The sequence below is a fragment of the Mastigoproctus giganteus genome, chromosome 10 (genome assembly GCF_048544385.1).
Source record: "Mastigoproctus giganteus isolate SK-2022 chromosome 10, ASM4854438v1, whole genome shotgun sequence".
Classification (NCBI taxonomy): Eukaryota; Metazoa; Arthropoda; class Arachnida; order Uropygi; family Thelyphonidae; genus Mastigoproctus; species Mastigoproctus giganteus.
Genome location: NC_143584.1, coordinates 144,075,361 through 144,096,609, shown reverse-complemented (window position 1 = coordinate 144,096,609; position 21,249 = coordinate 144,075,361). Strand labels below are relative to the sequence as shown.

At 39.4% G+C, this 21,249-nt stretch overlaps 1 protein-coding gene across 1 annotated transcript in view; it reads right to left on the bottom strand.

Moving 5' to 3' along the window:
• LOC150079334 (methylmalonyl-CoA mutase, mitochondrial-like) overlaps window positions 1-21,249 on the bottom strand; it is a 253,034-nt gene that overhangs the window by 121,194 nt on the left and 110,591 nt on the right. The window contains exon 6 of the mRNA XM_090383601.1: window positions 11,071-11,188. Coding sequence (XP_090239727.1) covers window positions 11,071-11,188 — 118 coding nt within the window. The remainder of the gene's footprint in view (window positions 1-11,070; window positions 11,189-21,249) is intronic.

The window sequence follows — 21,249 nt, the reverse complement described above, 5'->3', positions numbered from 1 at the left end:
GTATTACTGAATATATCAAGTTAATAAATGCTGGGAATTTGTAAACTAAATCTTCAAATGTTGGTAATACTGCCTTCAGTAATTTGTTTCTTGATCTTGAGAGCACTATGCAGCAGTGTTTATCAGTATGAGCTCAGTTATATTTGTGGAAGTTATGTAATCCTCAAGCAAAGACAAGATATTACAGGAATTTGTAAAAAATGTGTATTGTGCTCCATTGAAACTTGGTGACAAAGATAAAAAATGGGCTCCACCACATCAAGTTTTCCAAACCTGTGTTGAAGCATCAAGATTGTGGAAAAATTGTAAAAAGAAACTTATGCCATTTTTGCAATTCCCATATTTGGTGAGAGCCTACAAACCACTGTGATGACTGTTACTTTTGCTTAGTTAATGTAGAGGAATACAATGTAAAGAGTAAGAAGGGCAATGTGTATCCTAATATTCCATCTTCCATTAGACCAGTCCGACATGGAGATAACCTGCTGATTCCATGCCCTCCACTTATATTGGAGAACATAGCAGCAGAGAGTACTGAAAGCTTCTGAAAACAAAACTGAAGTCTACACACTGGAGACTGAGTCCAGCCCTCAACTATTTTCACAGCATGAACTTAATGCTCTGTTAAGAGATTTAAATTTACCAAAGGAATCTGCAGAACTCCTTGTTTAGATTAAGTCAAAAAATCTTCTAGCATTCATTCTTCATTCATGCTTCATTTTTCTCATGATACAGACATAGAGAATGAGAATGATTCCATGAATTTTTGCAATAATATAAATGACTTAATGAACTATTTAGGAATTAGTTGCAACCTACACAGTGGAGACTTTTTATTGACTCATCAAAGAGGAGTCTCAAAGGTGTGCTGCTCCACAATGGAAATAAATATGGGTCAATTCTAGTAGCTCATTCTATGAATTTGAAAGAAACACATGAGAAATTAAAAAAGTTGACAAATATTAAGTATGAAGAACATGGTTGGTTGGTTGGTCTGTGCTGACTCTTTAAAGTGATAGGCATATTACTGGAAAACAATCTGGGTACATACAAAGCAAGGCATTTTTGTGTATACCTTGCTTTTTGTACAAGTGGGCAAGGAGTAAGCACTGGGATGTCAAGGTCATCTGGCCAAAGAGGGGCAGTTTGCTGCCTAGATCAAAGAACACAATTCATAAACCATTGGTAGATACCAAAACTGTAATCCTTCCACCCTTGCATATCAAACTCACTTTGATAAAACAGTTTGTGAAATATTTACCTCAGAAAGGTCCCTGCTTCAACTACCTTTATACAAAATTCCCATCAATCACCAAAAGAGAAGCTAAAAGAAGGTATTTTTGTTGGACCTCAAATTCACAGACTATTTTTTTTTTTTTTTTTTATGTAAACCCCAAACACGAGAGGAATTAGAACCTATAGTACTTAGTACCATGCTTGGGTTGGAGGTTGAGAAGATGAAAGAAGATATTTGTTGACATTGAACTTGAACTTCTGTAGACTGTAATTTTCTGGAAATACGTATGAAGGAAAGTTGTTCCAGAAAACGGCAGTTGAATGAATAAACCAGGAAGATGAAAAGTTGGTTCTGTGAGTTTGAAGTTGGACAGTAAATGGATGTTGGCTGGTGGTGGCACGTGTTCGGATTGTTTTGAAAGAGAAAGCGGGAATTATAGAAGCCAATTCAGAAGAACAGTGCCCATGGAAGTAGCTGTAGAAAAGGCACGCAGCAGAAACAGTACGTCTATGAGATAGCGAGTGGAGAGACTCTGTTAGAGATGAATCATTAATTAACCTAACTGCCCTCTTCTGAATGGAATCAAGAAGCCTGAGAGAGGTTTTGGGGGCACCGCCCCAGATGTGGGAACAATATTCCATGGCAGGGCAGATTTGCGATTTATACAGAGTGAGCGGCCGTTCGGAAGAAAAGTAACGCCGAGAGCGAAAGAGAAAACCAAGTTTTTTAGATGCAGAGGAAGCAATATTTGTAATGAGCTTGTGCCAAGAGAGATTAGAAGTCAGGGTAATCTTGAAAAGAGATATATCATTTTGCCTAGAAATCGGAGTGTCACTAAAGATAAGTATAGGAGCAGAAGATTCCTTTTTGCGAGATATAAGAGAAGATTGAGTTTTAGAAGGGTTGAAATCAAATAAGTTGTCTTTGCCCCACTGGAGAATTACCTGAAGATCAGCATTCAAGGAATTGGTAGCAGATTTTCGAGAAGTTGAAGCTGATTGAGCAGTACAAGGTTTCTCAAAATGGAAAGTGAAATGCAATGTGCTATCATTGGCAAAACTATGGATAGGATTTCCAGTCAATGGAAGGAGGTCATTAATATACAAGAGGAAAAGAGTGGGGGAAAGAACTGAACCTTGGGGGACACCGGAATTAGTGGAGAAGTTAGAAGACAGAGAGCCATCTACCATCACCCTCAGTGAGTGATCAGAGAGAAAACTGGATAACCAATTACTAAAAACAGTTGGCAAACCATAAGATGGAAGCTTGTTAAGAAGACCTTTATGCCAAACACGATCAAAAGCCTTTGAGATGTCAAGAGCAACTACTTGTGTTTCATCGAACCTTTCCCTTGAATTAGTCAATAAATGGGTAACATAAGCCAGAATATCACCAGTGGATCGACACTGATGGAATCCATACTGGCGATCGTTGATCAGACGGAAGGTTTCTAGGTAGTTTAAGAGTTCGCGGTTAATTGATTTCTCCATTACTTTAGAAAGAGTAGAAGTAAAAGCATTGGGACGATAATTGGATGGGAGGGATTTGTCACCCTTTTTAGGAACTGGCTGGATATGAGCAAATTTCCATGCAGAAGGAAAAACACCTTTGGAATAAGAAAGTGAAAAAAGGTGGCAAAAAATAGGATTAAGTTCAGAAGCACAGGTTTTGAGAATAAGTGGAGAAATACCATCGGGACTGGAGCTTTAGCATTAGCATTAGTAGAGGCATTTGATGCAAGAAAGCAAGCTTATGCAGCATCAGCCAAAAAAAAAAAACCACTTCCACTTCACCCCTCTGTTCGTTCAAAATACCTGTCCAGCTGAGCCTTAAACTTATTTAGGCTATCAACCTCCACCACAAGGGATGGAAGTCTGTTCCACCAACCAACCACCCGCTGGCTAAAGGCAAATTTCCGCACATCTATCCTACATCTGTCTTTCCTCAATTTGAATTTATGCCCTCTCAGGTGATTTTTCTGAGCTAGAGGAAGAATCCCATCAGCATTGAGCATGCTTAAACCATTCAAGGCTTTATACACCTCTATCAGATCACCTCGCTGGTGCCTAGTCTCCAGACACTGTAATTTGCAAAACTTAAGCCTTTCTTCGTAAGAGCACCCCTTTGTTCCATTCACTAATCTTGTTGCACTTCTCTGTACTCGTTCCAGCAGCTCTACATCCTTCTTGAAATGAGGCCTCCAGACCTGTATACAGTACTCTAGTTGTGGCCTGACCATTGCCTTATACAATGGAATAATCACCTCCTTATCCCTGATAGAAAAATTCCTGTATATCATTGACAATACTCCATGAGCTACTCTTGCAGCCCGTCTGCACTGCTCAGAGAACTTCATATCTGCCTGCACAATCACCCCCAAGTCCCTTTCATTCTCTACCACTGTCAGTGTAGTACCACAGAGTTGATACGTTGCTCTGGGGTTGCTGTTTCCCATGTGTAGTACTTTACATTTGTCAATGTTAAACTTCATTTGCCACCTCTCAGCCCATCTGCTCAACCTTGCCAGATCCTGTTGCAGCAGCATAGTGTCAGTAGTGTCCTTGACAACCCTGCCAACCTTTGTATCGTCTGCAAACTTGGACATTAAGCTTGATATACCATCATCAATATCATTTATAAATACAGAAAACAATAATGGACCCAGCCCTGAGGGACTCCACTAATAACATTAGTCCACGATGAGCAGTGTCCATTGATTACCACTCTCTGTCTTCTCCCCCTCAACCACCCCTTTATCCATAGCAGCAATTTGCCTCCAATGTCACACTGCTCCAATTTGTGTAGCAGTCTTCCATGTGCAACAGTATCAAAAACCTTTCTAAGATCCAAGTACAGCAGGCCCCCGTTATAACGCGGTTCGCTTTACGCTGATTCGCTATAACGCTGTTCTTATATTATAACCCGTATCTGACTATAACGCTGTCACTGATCACTATAACGCTCTTTTACAGATTACATTTTTGACATATTTAACGAAATTGTTTCATCTGATGGAGTCGATATCTTGAAAATGAATAGCAAAACAACATTAAAACGTTTCCCACGCCGACTTGAGAAATTTTCCCACGCTTAGTAAAATTTTCTCGCACGCTAATTTAGTTTCAGTGCAGTGACTTGTTACGTAGTTCCGCGATCAACATTTTAAAAAATGATCAAGTATATTGCTTGTAATATTTGCGTTATATGCATTTATCCGAAGTCTAGTCATCACTCAGTACAGTATTAGACATCGCGCGTAACGGAAATTTTACTTGAACATTGTATCGTAATTAATTCAACCAACGCAGTTACATTTTCGAAGAACTAATAATGACTGATAGGAATGAAAAAGCAACAACGTCTGGGCGCAGTACGAAGACTATAAATGTAAGAAAAAGACTGAATTTGAAAAGTAAATTAGACGTTTTGAAGCGAATCGATTCCGGTCAACGACAAACGGATGTGTGCCATAATTTAGGACTTGCAACTTTAACTGTAAGAACAATTCTAAAAAAATAAAGAATTAATTTTTGCAGCGGGAAAGATAGCTGTTCCATTGCAAGCAACTAGGACTAGGCCGGCTATTAGGATTGAAATGGAAAGACTAATTTTATTGAGGATAATATTCCAATGCAGAATTCAGTTAAGTTAAATATTAAAAAAAGAGAGAGAGAGAGAGAAAGAAATTAGCCAATATGATGATCTGAAGAAAACTCGCCTAAAAAAAAAAAAAAAATGTGGAACCATTTAAAACTGGTAAGGGCTGGTTGAATAGATTTAAAATCAGGGGAGAAGCCGCAAGTGCAGATCAAGGAGCCGAAACTTTCAAAAAAGAACTTTTGTTAAAATTAGTGAAGAGGGGTATTATGTGTTATACTTCTCAACAAGTTTATAACATAGATGAAGCAGGACTTTTGTGGAAAGGAATGCCTAAAAGAAGTTTCATATTGAAAGAAGAAAAAAACATGCCAGGTTTCAAAGCGGTGAAGGATCGGTTGACTTTATTGTTGGTTGTAACGCTGTGGGGGATTTAAAATTAATATCCCTTTTAGTTTATTTGGAAGAGGGCCAAAGTTCAACTCAAAATCCACACATTTTTCATGATTAAATTCATCAATTAAATTAAATTCATTATTTTAATTGGAATTTTAAATTTACTTTTGATACGCAAGTAGTTACCACATAATTATACGTATGCAATGCAGAATATTTTATATGTGCAAATATTTGAATATTAAATATTTTGACCGACATTTGTGCATCTTTTCATTACTGTTTATTATTCATTAGGAAATATCCTATGGCACCGACCGTAGCTCATAAATACATGTTACCTTACGGAAAAGCGGCGCTCGCTTAGCGCGGATTCACTTAGCGCTGTGTTTTTCCGGAACTAATGATCAGCGTTAAGCGGGGGTCACCTGTATATAATATCAAAGTTATTCCCTGCATCCAGTTCTTTTGTGACTGCATCATAGTATCCAATCAAGTTGGTCAGGCAAGACTTCCTCTTAACAAAACCATGCTGTGTCTGAGCTATAACTGAAGTCTTGTCTAAATGATCCTGCAGTGCTTCTTTAACCAGTGCCTCCATTAATTTTCCTGGAACGAAAGTTAAGCTCACAGGTCTATAATTACTTGTGTCAGCCTTTGATCCTCCTTTGTGAATTGGGGTCACATTTGCACATTTCCAGTCTATGGGTACCTCCCCTGAGTTCAAGGAAGCTCTCCTAATTATGGCTAAGGGTTTGCTTACTTCCTTTGCTGCCTCCTTTAATATAACTGGATAGATCCCATCCACCCCGGGTGCCTTTCTTGTGTTTATCTTCAACAGTTTCTCCTCCACTTTACTCCCAGTTATTTCAAGATTCTGTAGCTTACTGCTAGAGTTGAATACACCTCTGGCATTCCCCTTGCTGAATAGCTCCTCATGTGTGAATGTCGATGCAAAATATTCATTTAGTCTGTTAGCTACCTGAGCAGGATCATCAACAGTTGACCCATCAATATCAAGTGGACCAATCTGATTCATCCCCTTCCTTCTAGAGTTTACATAAGTAAAGAACTCTTTGCTGTTTTTCTTTGCATCCCTTGCCAAGGATTTCTCGTAATCTGCCTTCGCCTGCCTAACCTCCTTTGCAACTTGGTTGCATATCAACTTGTATCTATCATAGGCTTCTGTGTCATGTGTTAATTTGTAAGTATCCCATGCATTTTTCTTCTCTGCCAAATGCTTCATTAGTTCATCTGACATCCATTTTGGCCTAAACCTTGAACAATATTTCTTAGTTGGTATGTAAAGCCTAGTAGCTTCCAAGATAAGTTCTTTGAATGCTTCCCATTTTGAATTTGCTGTTGGTAACATCATCAGTTGGTCCCACTGTATAGAGTTTAAATACTGTCTCAGTCCATCGTAGTCGCCTTTACAGAAGCAATAACCCTTCCCTTTACCCCTAATGGTAGTTACCTCTTTGAGTAAATCCCACTTCAGCACACTGTGATCACTGCCACCTAGTGGTTCATTTATCTGCAGATTCTTAATGCATGAAGAATCACTGGTGATAATCAAATCAAGAGTATTACTCCCTCTAGTTGCCTCCCGAACATGCTGATGTAGAAAACAACCATCCAATAAATCCACAAAAGCCCTGCTAGTGCGTGAGTAACCAGCCCCCAAATTCCAGTCAATATCTGGGAAATTAAAATCTCCCATTATAAGACTCTCTGATTTACTGGCCCACTCTATTTCCCTGTACAGTTTCTTATTATACTCATCAGAGTCATTAGGCCTATAGCACACTCCTACTCTCAATTTTGATCTCCCAATGCTTATGTCACACCAAACTGACTCAACACTGCACTGTCCAGTGATGTCGACTGGCTTCACTTCCTTGGTTTTTATGTGTTTCTTAACTAATAGCATAACCCCTCCCCCCTTCCTATCCTGTCTATCCTTTCTGTAGACGTTGTACTCCCCAAATTGCAGTTCTGCATCCCTTATATCTGTGTGACACCACGTCTCTGATATCCCAACAATATCTGCCTTTGATGTTTTGAGCAATACCTCAAATTCATCAAATTTATTTACTAAACTCCTAGCATTGGTGTACACGCAAGTATACCTGCACCTGTTTCTATTCTTAGCTACCCTAACACAACCCATGTGTTTACTTGTACCGCAATGGCTCCCAGCAGTCTCTGAAATACCATGCATCTTGTTTTTCAGGCTTCTGCTCATAATAGAAGCAGTGCAAGAATCTCTTTCACCTCTGCCAGTGGCTACTGTCAATCTATTGGTCTTTGTCTCCCCCCAAGCTAGCAGTTTTCCGACCCACCTAACACTGCCTCGATAGCATCAGCAAATATTCTTGCACCCTTTCTATTTAAGTGTATCCCATCCCTGTAGAAGCAATCTCTCCTGTTAACAAGTACAGTCCAGGCTGAAAAAAATTCTACCCCTTGAGCCTTGCACAATCTTTCCAGGGCCGAATTGATCGACAAGGCTCTCATCATATACTCCCTCCTATCGTGTCTGGGCAGAATTGCAGACACTTTCAAATTCAACCCTAATTCTCGGCTTTTGTTCAGCAGTGACCTGTACTTGTTAAGTAATTCTGCCTTTCTTAGCATCAAGATTTATCAAAATCCTTCTGACTTCTTTTTGACAGAAGACCACAGGAGGCATTGAATGGAGCGGGTTGGGAATGGTGGGAGGTGTTTTACCAAGATCATTAGTACATGAGTTGGAAGAAAAATGGGATGCCAGCAGGTCAGCTTTATCCTTGGCTGAAGTGACAACAGAACCATCTGGTTTGGACAGAGGCGGGAGCAGAGATGGGCAAGAGTTGCGGCCAATAGCTTTGGCAAGAGACCAGAATGCTCGGCTACCATTAGGGCAAGAAGAAAGTTTTCTACTCTTAGCCTGTTCAAACTCTAGTTTGGACTGATTAATAACTGCTTTACAATTGTTGCGAGCTTTGGTATAGGCAGAAAATGAAACTGAAGAATTAGAAACAAGCCAATTACGACATGCAACATTCTTTTCTTGAACAGCCTTAGCACATTAATTATTGGAAAACCAAGGTTTAGATAAAGGACAGGATTTTAAAGTGGAGTGTGGGATAAAGGATTACATTCCTGCAAGAATATTTTCACTGACACGATCTGAGCAGACGTTGACATCGGAAGTTTTGAAACAGTAATCCAACCAAGGAAAAGAAGAAAAGAAATCTCACAGGTCATCCCATTTTGCATTCTTGTAATGCCAAACAACACGAGGTTGGGAATAGCCATGAGATAAAGGCTCCATTGGAGAAGAGACAATCACCAAGTTGTGATCTGAGGTGCCTAAAGGACCACTCACTTCGACAGTGTACTTAGAAAGATTGTTTGTGAGAAAAAGATGAAGCATGTTGACTGTATGGTTAGGATTGTCCTGTATTCTTGTAGGTAAATGAACATTCTATGCAAGGTCATTAGTAATTGCAAAAGCCTCAGCATCTCGACCAGCTGGGTCAGTGTGACTAGAAAACGGAAGCCAGCTAGAGTTGTGAACATTAAAATCACCAAGGAAAATTACCTCACTGTTAGGAAAGTTGGACTGGAGAAAGTCAAGTTGCAAAGACTGATGAGACTGATGAATGACTGACATTTTTAGGAAATAATGAATAACAGGCATGAATTAGCTTCAGGTCTGTTGTTGATAACATCTTAGGGAGCCGACAAGGATCTAGACCACAAGAAAATAGTTGAAAATATATTCGCAAACTTAAAGAAGCTGGGCTGCAACATGAGCATTAAGGTACATTTTTAACACTCCCATATCAACTACTTCTCAGAAAATCTAGAAAGTGTTTGTGAAGAACAGGGTGAGAGGTTTCACCAGGACATTAAAGACATGGAAATGAGGTACCCAGGGAAGTGGAATGTCAATATAATAGCTGACTATTGCTGGATACTGAATAGTGACTGTAAAGTAGAAGGATCTGCAAGCAAATCAAAGGAACAAAAATTTGACCCAATTAGATCAGTTTTTAAAATGAGAGGTGAGTGTTTAGTGCATTTTTTACTACACTGTCCTTTTTAATAGTAGTTTCAACATGTATTTAAATATAAAAGTCTGGTAAAAGTAGAATTTTGTTATAATTTCAATGCACAAATTCTGCTAAAATTGATAAAAATTTGAGAAAAATCAAATTTTCTTTCATGATTTTTGAAAAAAAACCTGATAAGATGGACACAAACAGAAATCATTTTTGAAATCAGCATTATAAAATGATTCAGAAACACCCTTTTCTGAGAAAACATCAGTGAATTTTTTTTAAAAATGCAGAGTAGTTTAATTTTAAATGAATACTTTTCTCTTGGAGTGGAATATGGATGTATATACAGGGTGTCTCAAAAATATTGGTACAAACATTTAGGGGAGGAGGACATCCCTCCCCTAAATGTAACATCTAAAGTAATGTGAATCGCATTGGAACCTATAAACGTAACGGGAAATGACACATGACAGTAATTAGTGGCAAACATTTATTTGACATAATATTAACAATGGAGTACGAGATGGATGCATTTCATGATGTTACAACAGATGCTCAAAGGTTCCACCATGAGATGCGATGCATGCGTGACACCGACGCAGCATGGATTGGCGGACACGGTCAAACACACCTGGAGTTTCTTTGACAGTAGCAGCAGCGCAGACGAGATCCATTTCCGTCTCCACAGACGATTCATACACAATAGAATCAGGTGAGCATGGGGGCCAGGCAACGGGTCCACCCCAACCAATCCACTGATGCCCAAAACGCTAGTTCAAATAGTCACAAACAACATCATCGTCAAGTAACCCTGGTAGAACTTGTTCAAGAAAGATCTGATATTTAGCGGAGTTCATGCGGGATGGTAACAGGCATGGGCCGACTAAGCAGTCACCAACCATACCTGCCCACACATTTATTGCGAAGCGATGTTGGGCCACATGGGGGCACACACTGTGTGGGTTGTCGTGAGCCCACACATGAGCATTGTGCTGATTGAATAAGCCTTCCCGAGTGAAATAAGTCTCATCCGTGACCAAAACATAGGCTGGAAAATTCAAGCCTTGAACACTTTCTTGGAGAAACCACTGCACAAAAGCCACATGTGCAGGATGATCTTGGGGGAGCAGTAACTGAACCCTTTGGAGATGAAAGGGGTGTAAGGAATCGTCATGCCAGACATGCTGTACACTGCAACGAGACACTCTTAAGACAGAGACAATGGCACGTGTGCTGGTAGTAGGATTATTCTGGACGGCATTCAACACACTTTCTTCCATGGCAGGAGTTTGCGTCGAACATGGTCTGCCCACATTCGACGCGAGCAGACCACTTTAGAGGTAACCTCCTGTTACCTCTAAATGACCCGCAATTGCACACGCGCAAACAAAACGGTGGTCCGGTATAAATGTCTGTCTGGGAAGCGTTCTCCATAAATTTGTTGAGCGGCTTTCCACTGCCCTCTGTTAATCCATACACTAGGTGCATGTCTGCCAGCTCACAGTTCGTATATCGATGCATGCTCTTTGTGCGGCGACTACTGCTTGAATGAGTAAACCAGAAAATTTCCCTCTCGCGAACTGATGAACAGCGTTCTGTACCAACTTACTGTGATGTTTCCGGTTATGGGTTGCTATGCAATTCCCATTCCTTTAGATGTTACCTACCTCCCCTAAACGTTTGTACCAATATTTTTGAGACACCCTGTATATGTGTAGGTAGATTTTTAAGTATATAAGTATATATATATGTGTATGTAGATTTTTTTATATGAATAATGAAAAATATCACCTGTTCTGCAATATTCTAAACCATCAGCTATAGTGAAAGCTAATTCTAGAGTAGCTGTAGCTCCAGCTTCTTGTATGTGATAACCAGAAATAGAAATTGAGTTGAATTTTGGCATATTCTGGAAAAAAATTAAATAATAATTATATAATTTATTTGTGTAAAATGAATGTGAAGAGTAAGCTAGCTGTGTAACCATGAGTGCATTGCCTTTTGGGGAGGCATGCAAAGAGAAATATTTAGTGTTAATCTTTCTATTTGCATGATTTGCATAATATCAATCAGTGTAATGATAATCAAAAACAGTCACACATGAGAAAATGCATATAATTATAATATGAGGATGAGTTAAATCAAAGCACAAATTATATTTTTTTAACCAATAACGTATTTTATTTAAAAAAAAAAAAATCCACAACAGTTTAGACCAGGGGTGGGCAACTTTTTTCGTCAGCGGGCTGAATGAAATTTTCGTATCATGATGCGGGCCAAATGAAATTTTCGCATCATGATGCGGGCCGGAATAGATTGAACGATTTAATAAAAAAAATCAGAACCTAAAAAATGTTATATTACTTGAATTACCAAATTATTAATGTATTTTTAAAAAAAATATCTGAATGTCCAATTATCATTGAAAATGCGGCATTCGGCATCAATTTTTCTTTTTTTTTTAATTGGCTCATTTTATGGGCTATAAATTATATTAAATTAAAAATTGTAATAATTAGAAAAGGCATAAAACATAAAATATCTCGCACCAATATTATTTTTTTCAATAAGAAGTCAAACCCAAAGGAACTTTGTTCGATCGATGCTACAATAATAATTAGGAAATAACTCTTTGACGCTGCGTAGAATCACTTGGTTACTGTTGTACTGGCCGCGATTCCCGATTGAACCGAATTAAGCCGAATGTTTACGGCGAGTGTAGTCAGGTATGGATTTTCTATATTTATGCATTTACCGAGGGGGCCTGATTCAACATCGCCGCGGGCCGGATGTGGCCCGCGGGCCGGCTGTTGCCCATCCCTGGTTTAGACACTTATCCCATTTGCATTCCAGATTTCTTATAGCCTCATAAAAGTCTTTTGGTTTCCCAGTCACTTTCTCCCTGGCTCAAAGTGTCAGCACCATGTCTCCCATCCACAATCACTATGCAATCTGAGAAATCATTTCCTTCCTCTTCATATCACAATTGACCCTAAAAACAATCACATTTGCAAACCTGAAGATATCAAACTAATCAACAGCATAGAGGAAAGTGCAGAATCTCTGTTCATTACTAATTCACTTGGAAACCCACTTTTCACAGCTATTCTTGTATTACAATATTTCATGGATGATATAAATTATATAAATATAAATATAAATATAAATTATCAAATAAATTATATTATATTATATAAATGTAATATAAATTATCAAGCGACTCAGAAGCCTATGGCAGATATAAGTTAGTCTGTAATCAGGTCACAAAGGAGGTTAGGCAGGCGAAGGTAGATTACAAAAAATTCTTGACAAAAGATGCTAAGAAAAACAGCAAGGATTTCTTTACTTATGTAAACTCTAGAAGGAAGGGGATGAATCAGATTGGTCCACTTGATATCGATGGGTCAACTGTTGATGACCCTGCTCAGGTAGCTAACAAACTAAATGAATATTTTGCATCGACATTCACACATGAGGAGTTATTCAGCGAGGGGAATGCCAGAGGTGTATTCAACTCTAGCAGTAAGCTAGAGAATCTTGTAATAACTGAAAGTAAAGTGGAGGAGAAATTGTTGAACATAAACACAAGAAAGGCACCTGGGGTGGATGGGATCTATCCAGTTATATTAAAGGAGGCAGCAAAGGAAGTAAGCAAACCCTTAGCCATAATTATGAGAGCATCCTTGGATTGAGGGGAGGTTCCCACGGACTGGAGAGGTGCAAATGTATCCCCAATTCACAAAGGGGGATCGAAGGGTGACACGAGTAATTACAGACCCAGTTAGTTTAACTTCTGTTCCGGGTAAAATAATGGAGTCACTGGTTAAAGATGCATTGCAGGATTATCTAGACAAGGCTGCAGCAATAATTCAGACGCAGCATGGATTTGTTAAGGGAAAGTCTTGTCTGACAAATCTGATTGGTTATTATGATGTGGTTACAAAGGAACTGGATGCAAAAAATAATTTTGATATCATACATTTGGATTTCAGGAAAGCTTTTGACACTGTTGCGCATGGAAGACTATTGTACAAATTGGAGCAGAATAGTATTAAGGGTAAGTTGCTACAATGGATAAAAGGATGGTTAAGTGGGAGAAGACAGACGGTGGTAATCAATGGGTGCTGCTCTTCTTGGACTAATATTATTAGTGGAGTCCCACAGGGTTCGGTGTTAGGTCCACTGTTGTTTTGTATATTTATCAATGATATTGATGAAGGTATATCAGGCTTCATGTTGAAGTTTGCAGATGATACAAAGGTTGGCAGGGTTGTTAATGACAGTAATGGCAGTGTGCTACTGCAACAGGATCTAGATAATTTGGACAGATGGGCTAAGAAGTGGCAACTGAAGTTTAACCTTGACAAATGCAAAGTACTACATATGGGTAGAAGTAACCCGAGAGAAAAGTACCAACTGTGTGGTACTACACTTAAGGTGGTAGAAAATGAAAAAGACCTGGGAGTAATTGTGCAGGCAGATATGAAGTTTTCTGAGCAATGCAGACAGGCTGCAAGGGCAGGTCATGGGGTTTTGTCAATGATATATAGGAATTTTGCTAGAAGGGAAAAGGAGGTGATTGTCCCTCTGTATAAGGCAATGGTCAGGCCACGCCTTGAGTACTGCGTACAGGTCTGCAGTCTGCAGGATCCTTCCACTTGTTCAGATTACTAACCTAAGGGGGCATAAATTAAAATTAAGAAAAGACACGTGGAATAGATGTGCGGAAATTTGCCTTTAGCCAGCGGGTGGTTAACTGCTGGAAGAAACTTCCATCTGTCATTGTGGAAGTTGATAGGTTGAAAAAATTTAAGGAGGAACTGGACAGGCATTTGGAGGGAATGGTGCGATTCTTTTTTTTTTTTTTTTTTTTTGGCTGATGCTGCATAAGCTCATACACTTGCTTTCTTGCATCACATGCCACTATTACTACTACTACTACTACTACTATGACACAAACACTACACTGGCCTGCAAAAAACTTGCAGCTAGGCCTGCACCACAACTGAAGAATAACAGTAAGTTGAGGTGCCCAGAGAGTGCAGTGCAGAAAGCATGATTCAAATAAATGAAATAAAAGAGTCAGAAGAATGAGTGAGGGTGTAAGTGTGTGAGAAAAAGAAAACAAACCATAAATGTTACAGTTAAGTACACACTAACCCTAGTTTTATTCTTTTATATTCTTGCTTATTTAGCTTAACTATTGTGCATTAGTATTTAAAATTACATTACACACCATTCAACCCCGCCCCCCCGATGTGTGAGAAAAAGATGAATGAGTGAGTCAAAAAAAAATATATTATAAAATATAAGAAAAAAGTATAAAAATAGAATGCAAGTATAGTGAGAATGTAGAGTATGAAAGAAGGAAATGCATGTCTCTCCCACCCCCCTAGCAGTGGGGGGGGGAGATTGCTCCCCCCTCTGCCAGCAAACATATCCTACCATCCGGGGCAGGATGGACAGTTTCACCATCCTACCGGATTCAACACTTACATGGACCTGACAAAGATCACTGACAGAGATTTATTGCAGCTCTGCTGCTGACAAGCCATTTGGTGATCTGAACCAGGTACTCAAACCTGCTTCCCCTTTAAAATCCCATTCCCCCATGGGGGGAAGGAGCTAGGTATCTGACTCCTCCCCTCTCAGCTTACCCCATACATCGCCTGGTGGGGTTTGTCCCCAATGACCTCTTTGGGGATGCCTACTCTATTGTCCCCATCCTTCTACCTGTTTCTCCCACCTAACTAAATTGACTGAATACACCCTTAACAATGCCGCAAAATTTTAGTCACCGTCTAAATCCAACTGCTTTCTTGTAAACCTCTTAGTTGCTTTGCCGCCTCCTTTAATATAACTGGATAGATCCCATCCACCCCAGGTGCTTTTCTTATGTTTAACTTCAACAATTTCTCCTCCACTTTGCTTTCAGTTATTACAAAATCATTAAGTATCCTGCTACAATTTGATAACCTTCTGCCATTTTCAAACCTTAATAATTCCTCGTGTGTGAATGTAGATGCAAAATACTCATTCAGTTTGTTTGCTATCTGAGCAGGATCATCAACAGTCGAACCATCGATGTCAAGTGGACCAATCAGATTCATCCCCTTCCTTTTAGAGTTTATATAAGTAAAGAAATCCTTGCTGTTTTTCTTAGCATCTTTTGCCAAGGATTTCTCGTAATCTGCCTTCGCCTGCCTAACCTCCTTTGTCACCTGATTACAGACTAGCTTATATCTGCCATAGGCTTCTGAGTCGCTTGATGATTTATATGCATCCCATGCATTTTTCTTCTCTGTCACAACTCTCATTAGTTCATTAGATAACCATTTAAGCCTAAACCTTGAACAATATTTCTTAATAGGTATGAAATTTTTAGTAGCTTCCACGATTAATTCCTTGAATGCTTCCCACTTAGAATTTACTGTTGGTAACAGCGTCAGTTGATCCCACTGTACAGAATTTAAAAACTGTCGGAGACAACTGTACTCACCTTTACGGAAGCAAAAACCCTTTCCTTTACCCCTGATGGTAATTAAATCTTTAAGTAAATCCCGCATCAGTACACTGTGATCACTGCCACCTAGTGGTTCCTTTATCTGCAAATTCTTAATACACGAATGTTCACTGCTGATAACCAGATCAAGAGTATTACTTTCTATGGTTGCCTCTCGAACATGCTGCTGCAGAAAACAATCATCCAATAAATCCACAAAAGTCTAACTAGTGTGTGAGTGACCAACCCACAAGTTCCAGTCAATATCTGGGAAGTTAAAATCCCCCATTATAAGACATTCCGATTTACTAGCCCACTCTATTTCTCTGTACAATTGTTTATTGTACTCATTCGAGTCATTAGGCCTATAACACACTCCTACTCTTGTTTTTGCTTTCGCAGTGCTTATGCCACACCAAACTGACTCAACAGTGCACTGTTCATCTATATCAACTGGATGCACTTCTTTTGATTTTATGTTTTTCTTAATTAACAGCATAACACCTCCTCCCTTTCTATCCTTTCTGTACACATTGTACTCCCCAAATTCCAGTTCAGCATTCCTTATATCTGTGTGACACCACGTCTCTGCTATCCCAACAATATCCACCTTTGATGTCTTGACCAACACTTCAGATTTATCAAATTTATTTACTATACTTCTAGCATTGGTATACATGCAAGCATACATGCTCCTACACTTATTCTTAGTTATACTAACACATCCCGTATACCCACCTATTTCAGGATGACTGCCATCCATCCCTGAAATCCCTAACACCCCACGCTCCAGGTCGCTACTTAATCTAATAGAAGTTGTGCAAGAATCACCGTCACCTCTGCCTAAGGCTACTGTTAAACTATAAGTCCTTGTATCCCCCCCCAAGTTAGCAGTTTTCCGACCCACCTAACACTGCCTCGATAGCATTAGCAAATATTCTTGCACCCTTTCTATTTAAGTGTATCCCATCCCTATAGAAGCAGTCTCTCCTGCTAACAAGTACAGTCCAGGCTGAAAAAAATTCTACCCCTTGAACCTCGCACATTCTTTCCAGGGCCGAATTGATCGAGAAGGCTCTCATCATATACTCCCTTCTATCGTGTCTGGGCAGAATTGCAGACACTTTCAAATTCAACCATAATTCTCGGCTTTTGTTCAACAGTGACCTGTACTTGTTAAGTAAATTCTGCTGGTCTCCTACTCCTAATATCATTAGTGCCAACGTGTACAACTATATCACCTTTTGTGTCCTTAAAAGATGATATCCGCTCTACAACGTCATCAACCTTTGCCCCTGGCAGACATACCCTGGTCCTGTTCCACCTATCCTTTTTACAAAGCATGTTTCCCATTTCCCTGACAATAGAGTCTCCAAAAACTACTAGTTCCTGAGGGACCAGCGCATTCTGCCTTGGGGGTTGCCGCTGTGTTGCGTGATGACCAAGTGCAAGCTCTGGCGTTGATGTGGGCAGCTGAGAGCCTGATCGGCTCCTCAATTTAGATCTTTCGAATGCATCCACCCTGTCCTTCAAACTCTCATATAGACCCATAACAACGGTGACTTGTCGCCTGATTTCCTTACACGCCTTACATCGCGCACACACAAAGACATTCCCCATGGCAATGTCATGTTCCGCTCCAGAGAGTTCGGCAAACATTTCACAAGTTGCACATTTTTTTAGGCTGTGATGCGTTGGAGAATCGCACCCCTCAGTTTTCCCCCGAGCAATAATTCAGACACAGCATGGGTTTGTTAAGGGAAAGTCTTGTCTGACAAATTTGATAGGATATTATGATGTGGTTACAAAGGAACTGGATGCAAAAAATAATTTTGATATCATATATTTGGATTTCAGGAAAGCTTTTGACACTGTTGCGCATGGAAGACTATTGTACAAATTGGAGCAGAATGGTATTAAGGGTAAGTTGCTACAATGGATAAAAGGATGGTTAAGTGGGAGAAGACAGAGGGTGGTAATCAATGGGTGCTGCTCTTCGTGGACTAATGTTATTAGTGGAGTCCCACAGGGTTCGGTGTTAGGTCCACTGTTGTTTTGTATATTTATCAATGATATTGATGAAGGTATATCAGGCTTAATGTTGAAGTTTGCAGATGATACAAAGGTTGGAAGGGTTGTTAATGACAGTAATGGCAGTGTGCTACTGCAACAGGATCTAGATAATTTGGGCAGATGGGCTAAGAAGCGGCAACTGAAGTTTAACCTTGACAAATGCAAAGTACTGCATATGGGTAGAAGTAACCCCAGAGAAACGTACCAACTGTGTGGTACTACACTTAAGGTGGTAGAAAATGAAAAAGACCTGGGAGTAATTGTGCAGGCAGATATGAAGTTTTCTGAGCAATGCAGACAGGCTGCCAGGGCAGGTCATGGGGTTTTGTCAATGATATATAGGAATTTTGCTTGCAGGGAAAAGGAGGTGATTATCCCTCTGTATAAGGCAATGGTCAGGCCACGCCTTGAGTACTGCGTACAGGTCTGGAGGCCTCATTTTAGGAAGGATGTAGATTTACTTGAGCGTGTACAGAGAAGGGCAACAAGATTGGTGAGGGGAATGAAGGGATCCTCTTACCAAGAGAGGCTTAAGTTCTGCAAATTGCAGTGGCTGGAGACTAGGCACCTGCGTGGTGATCTGATTGAGGTATATAAGGCCTTGAATGGGTTGAGCACGCTGAATTCTGATGGGATCCTTCCACTTGTTCAGATTACGAACCTAAGGGGGCATAAATTCAAATTAAGAAAAGACAGATGTAGAATAGATGTGTGGAAATTTGCCATTAGCCATCGGGTGGTTAATTGCTGGAACAAACTTCCATCTGTCGTTGTGGAAGTTGATAGGTTGAATAAATTTAAGGAGGAACTGGACAGGCATTTGGGGGGGAATGGTGTGATTTTTTTTTTTTTTTTGGCTGATGCTGCATAAGCTCATACACTTGCTTTCTTGGCGCCTCCGTAGCCAGGTGGGAAGGAGCAGCAGTGCATAGCACAGGCTTCTTGATTAGACCGGGGTTCAAGCCTGTCACCACCAAATATGGAGGATGCGGAAAGGTCAGGGAATGACCACCGCATATTCCCGAAACAATATGGCCTTAGTTGCTAATGCTCCTAAAAACCAAAAAGAACAAAAATAACATATAACTTGCTTTCTTGCATCAAATGCCACTACTACTACTACTACTTTCCAAATTCAAGTGTTCATGCTTTTTTTTTATATAGGTCATGCCATGGAAATCCTAGGCAATTAGGTGGCTGGGCCTGCCAGAGTACTTAAATAATCTATTGGGTTCCTGACCTGCCTCCTCACGATAAGGTGTGGGCAATTGTGAGTCCCAATAAGGGCCCAACAGCTAAATGGTCAGAGAAACAACAGAACATAACACTACACAACAAACCACTCCCTACACACTTTTTAAATCTCTGGCCTCCACAGTGTTCTGTGTCACACGTACAATGAATACGTGGAGATGGAGGAAACCACTTGTGCCTTCAGACAACTAACACACTTTACATTTTACTTGAATCCTTTCTGAAATGGGATCTCCAAACCTAGCACTTAAGGTGTTGCCTAATCAATCCTTTGTATAATGAATGCATTATCTCTCTGTCCCTACGCAAAATTCCTGTATATCACAGATAAACAACAAGTGTTGGGAATCTGGATTACTATTACTGAAATGTAGAACATTATATTTATTAGCTACTTTAAGTACCACTAACTGCACTCATATTTACTGTACTCTAACTTCCATTTTTTAGAAAATAAATTTATCTAATTCTTGTTGAAGCAGCATACCTTGGTTATCAGTGTTAACCACACTGCTAAACTTCAACATTCAGCTTGTTTATACTTTCATCAATGTCAATAGCAAATATCAAAAGCAATAAGGAATCCACCGGTGAACCCTGCATGACCCTCAGACTTTGGTCCACTCAGGGCAATAGTCATTTATAAATACCCTTTTCTTTCTCTCCTTTCAACCGAAGTTTTATGCATTTTTATATCTTCTCACCAATGGCACAATGTTCCAATTTTTATATGAGGCACAGTCAGTAAGTCATCACAGCAAGGGAAAAAAAAAAAAAAAAGGAAAAAGAAAAGAGGTAAGCACAAAACTAACATGAACACAGCATTTATTTTTCAACATAATTACCAAAGACATTTATAGAGTTGTCATCACTTTATCAACTGTTGTATAATGTAAAAATTATTTTTAATCCCTGAATAACTAAAAAAACATTTTCCCTCAAAGCTGTTATTTAAATGAATGAAACAAATGGGAACTGCCAGAGGTGAGATCAGGGTTGAAAAAAAGATCATCAAGACATCCCTGCTCCAAATCATCGATGGTTGCTTAGGTGGCATGCAGTGTATGAGATGAGACTTTGTATTGTCATGCAACAGCAGTACTCCACATCTCAATAGCCCAGGCCATTTTCTGTGAATGAAGTCCCCTAAGTTCTTTCAGATGTGTGCAGTACAATGTTGTATTTATAACACTTCTAAGCTTTTAAAATGCACAAGAATGCCAACAGTCCTAGAAAAATCACCACTGACTTCCTCTGCTGATGGTATAGCCTTAACTTCTTTTTTTTGGGGGGGGGGTGAACCAGATGCATCTATTGCACTGATGAGTGTTTGGATTTGGATTGAAAGTAGTAGACTTGCAATTCATCCCAATTCAAAAATCCAAATTTGGATGATAATAAAGTGGTTGAAAAAATACACCAATGGTTACAACAGCAACCAACATTGTTCTGTGCAATGGGTTTCCAGATAAAGTAATAAGGCAAGTGTATAAATGTTTTAGTTGCAATGTTGAAAAATAAATGGTATGTTCAGGTCAGTTTCCTGTTTACTTCCTTCATTTCCTTACTTTATGACTTATTTACTGACTTACTCTCATAAAAGGTATTCATGTGAGATTATACCAAAAGCCTTACTAAAGTCTATAAAAATTAAGTCTATATTAAGTCTATAAATACCATGTCAAAATTTTCTTACATTTAGTTCTTTTATGACAACCCCATAATAGTTCACCATATTAGCTGGACATGTTTTCCCTATAACAAACCCATGTCATTTTTGTATAATTCCATTCTGTCCAGATGCTCCTGTAATACATTCTTAATCATGGACTCCATCATTTTCCCTGCTATAGGAACAAATTTACAAATCTGTAATTACATGTTTTACCCTTGAAATCACCATTGTAAACTGGAGTGGTATACAAAGAGAGTTCAAAAAATATTGTATCCACCCAGAAGCAGCTGTGATAGAAAGATGAAATTTTTTTTGTTTGATACCTTGAAATCTCTATAGCAACCATTCAAATTTTGGTTTTGATCTGGCAATTCATTTTTCTATGATTCAGTTCCTCTTTCTGCAAGGGAAAGCACCCAAAACAATCCATGAAAAAATGGTCACTGTTTATGGAGAAGAGTGCCCA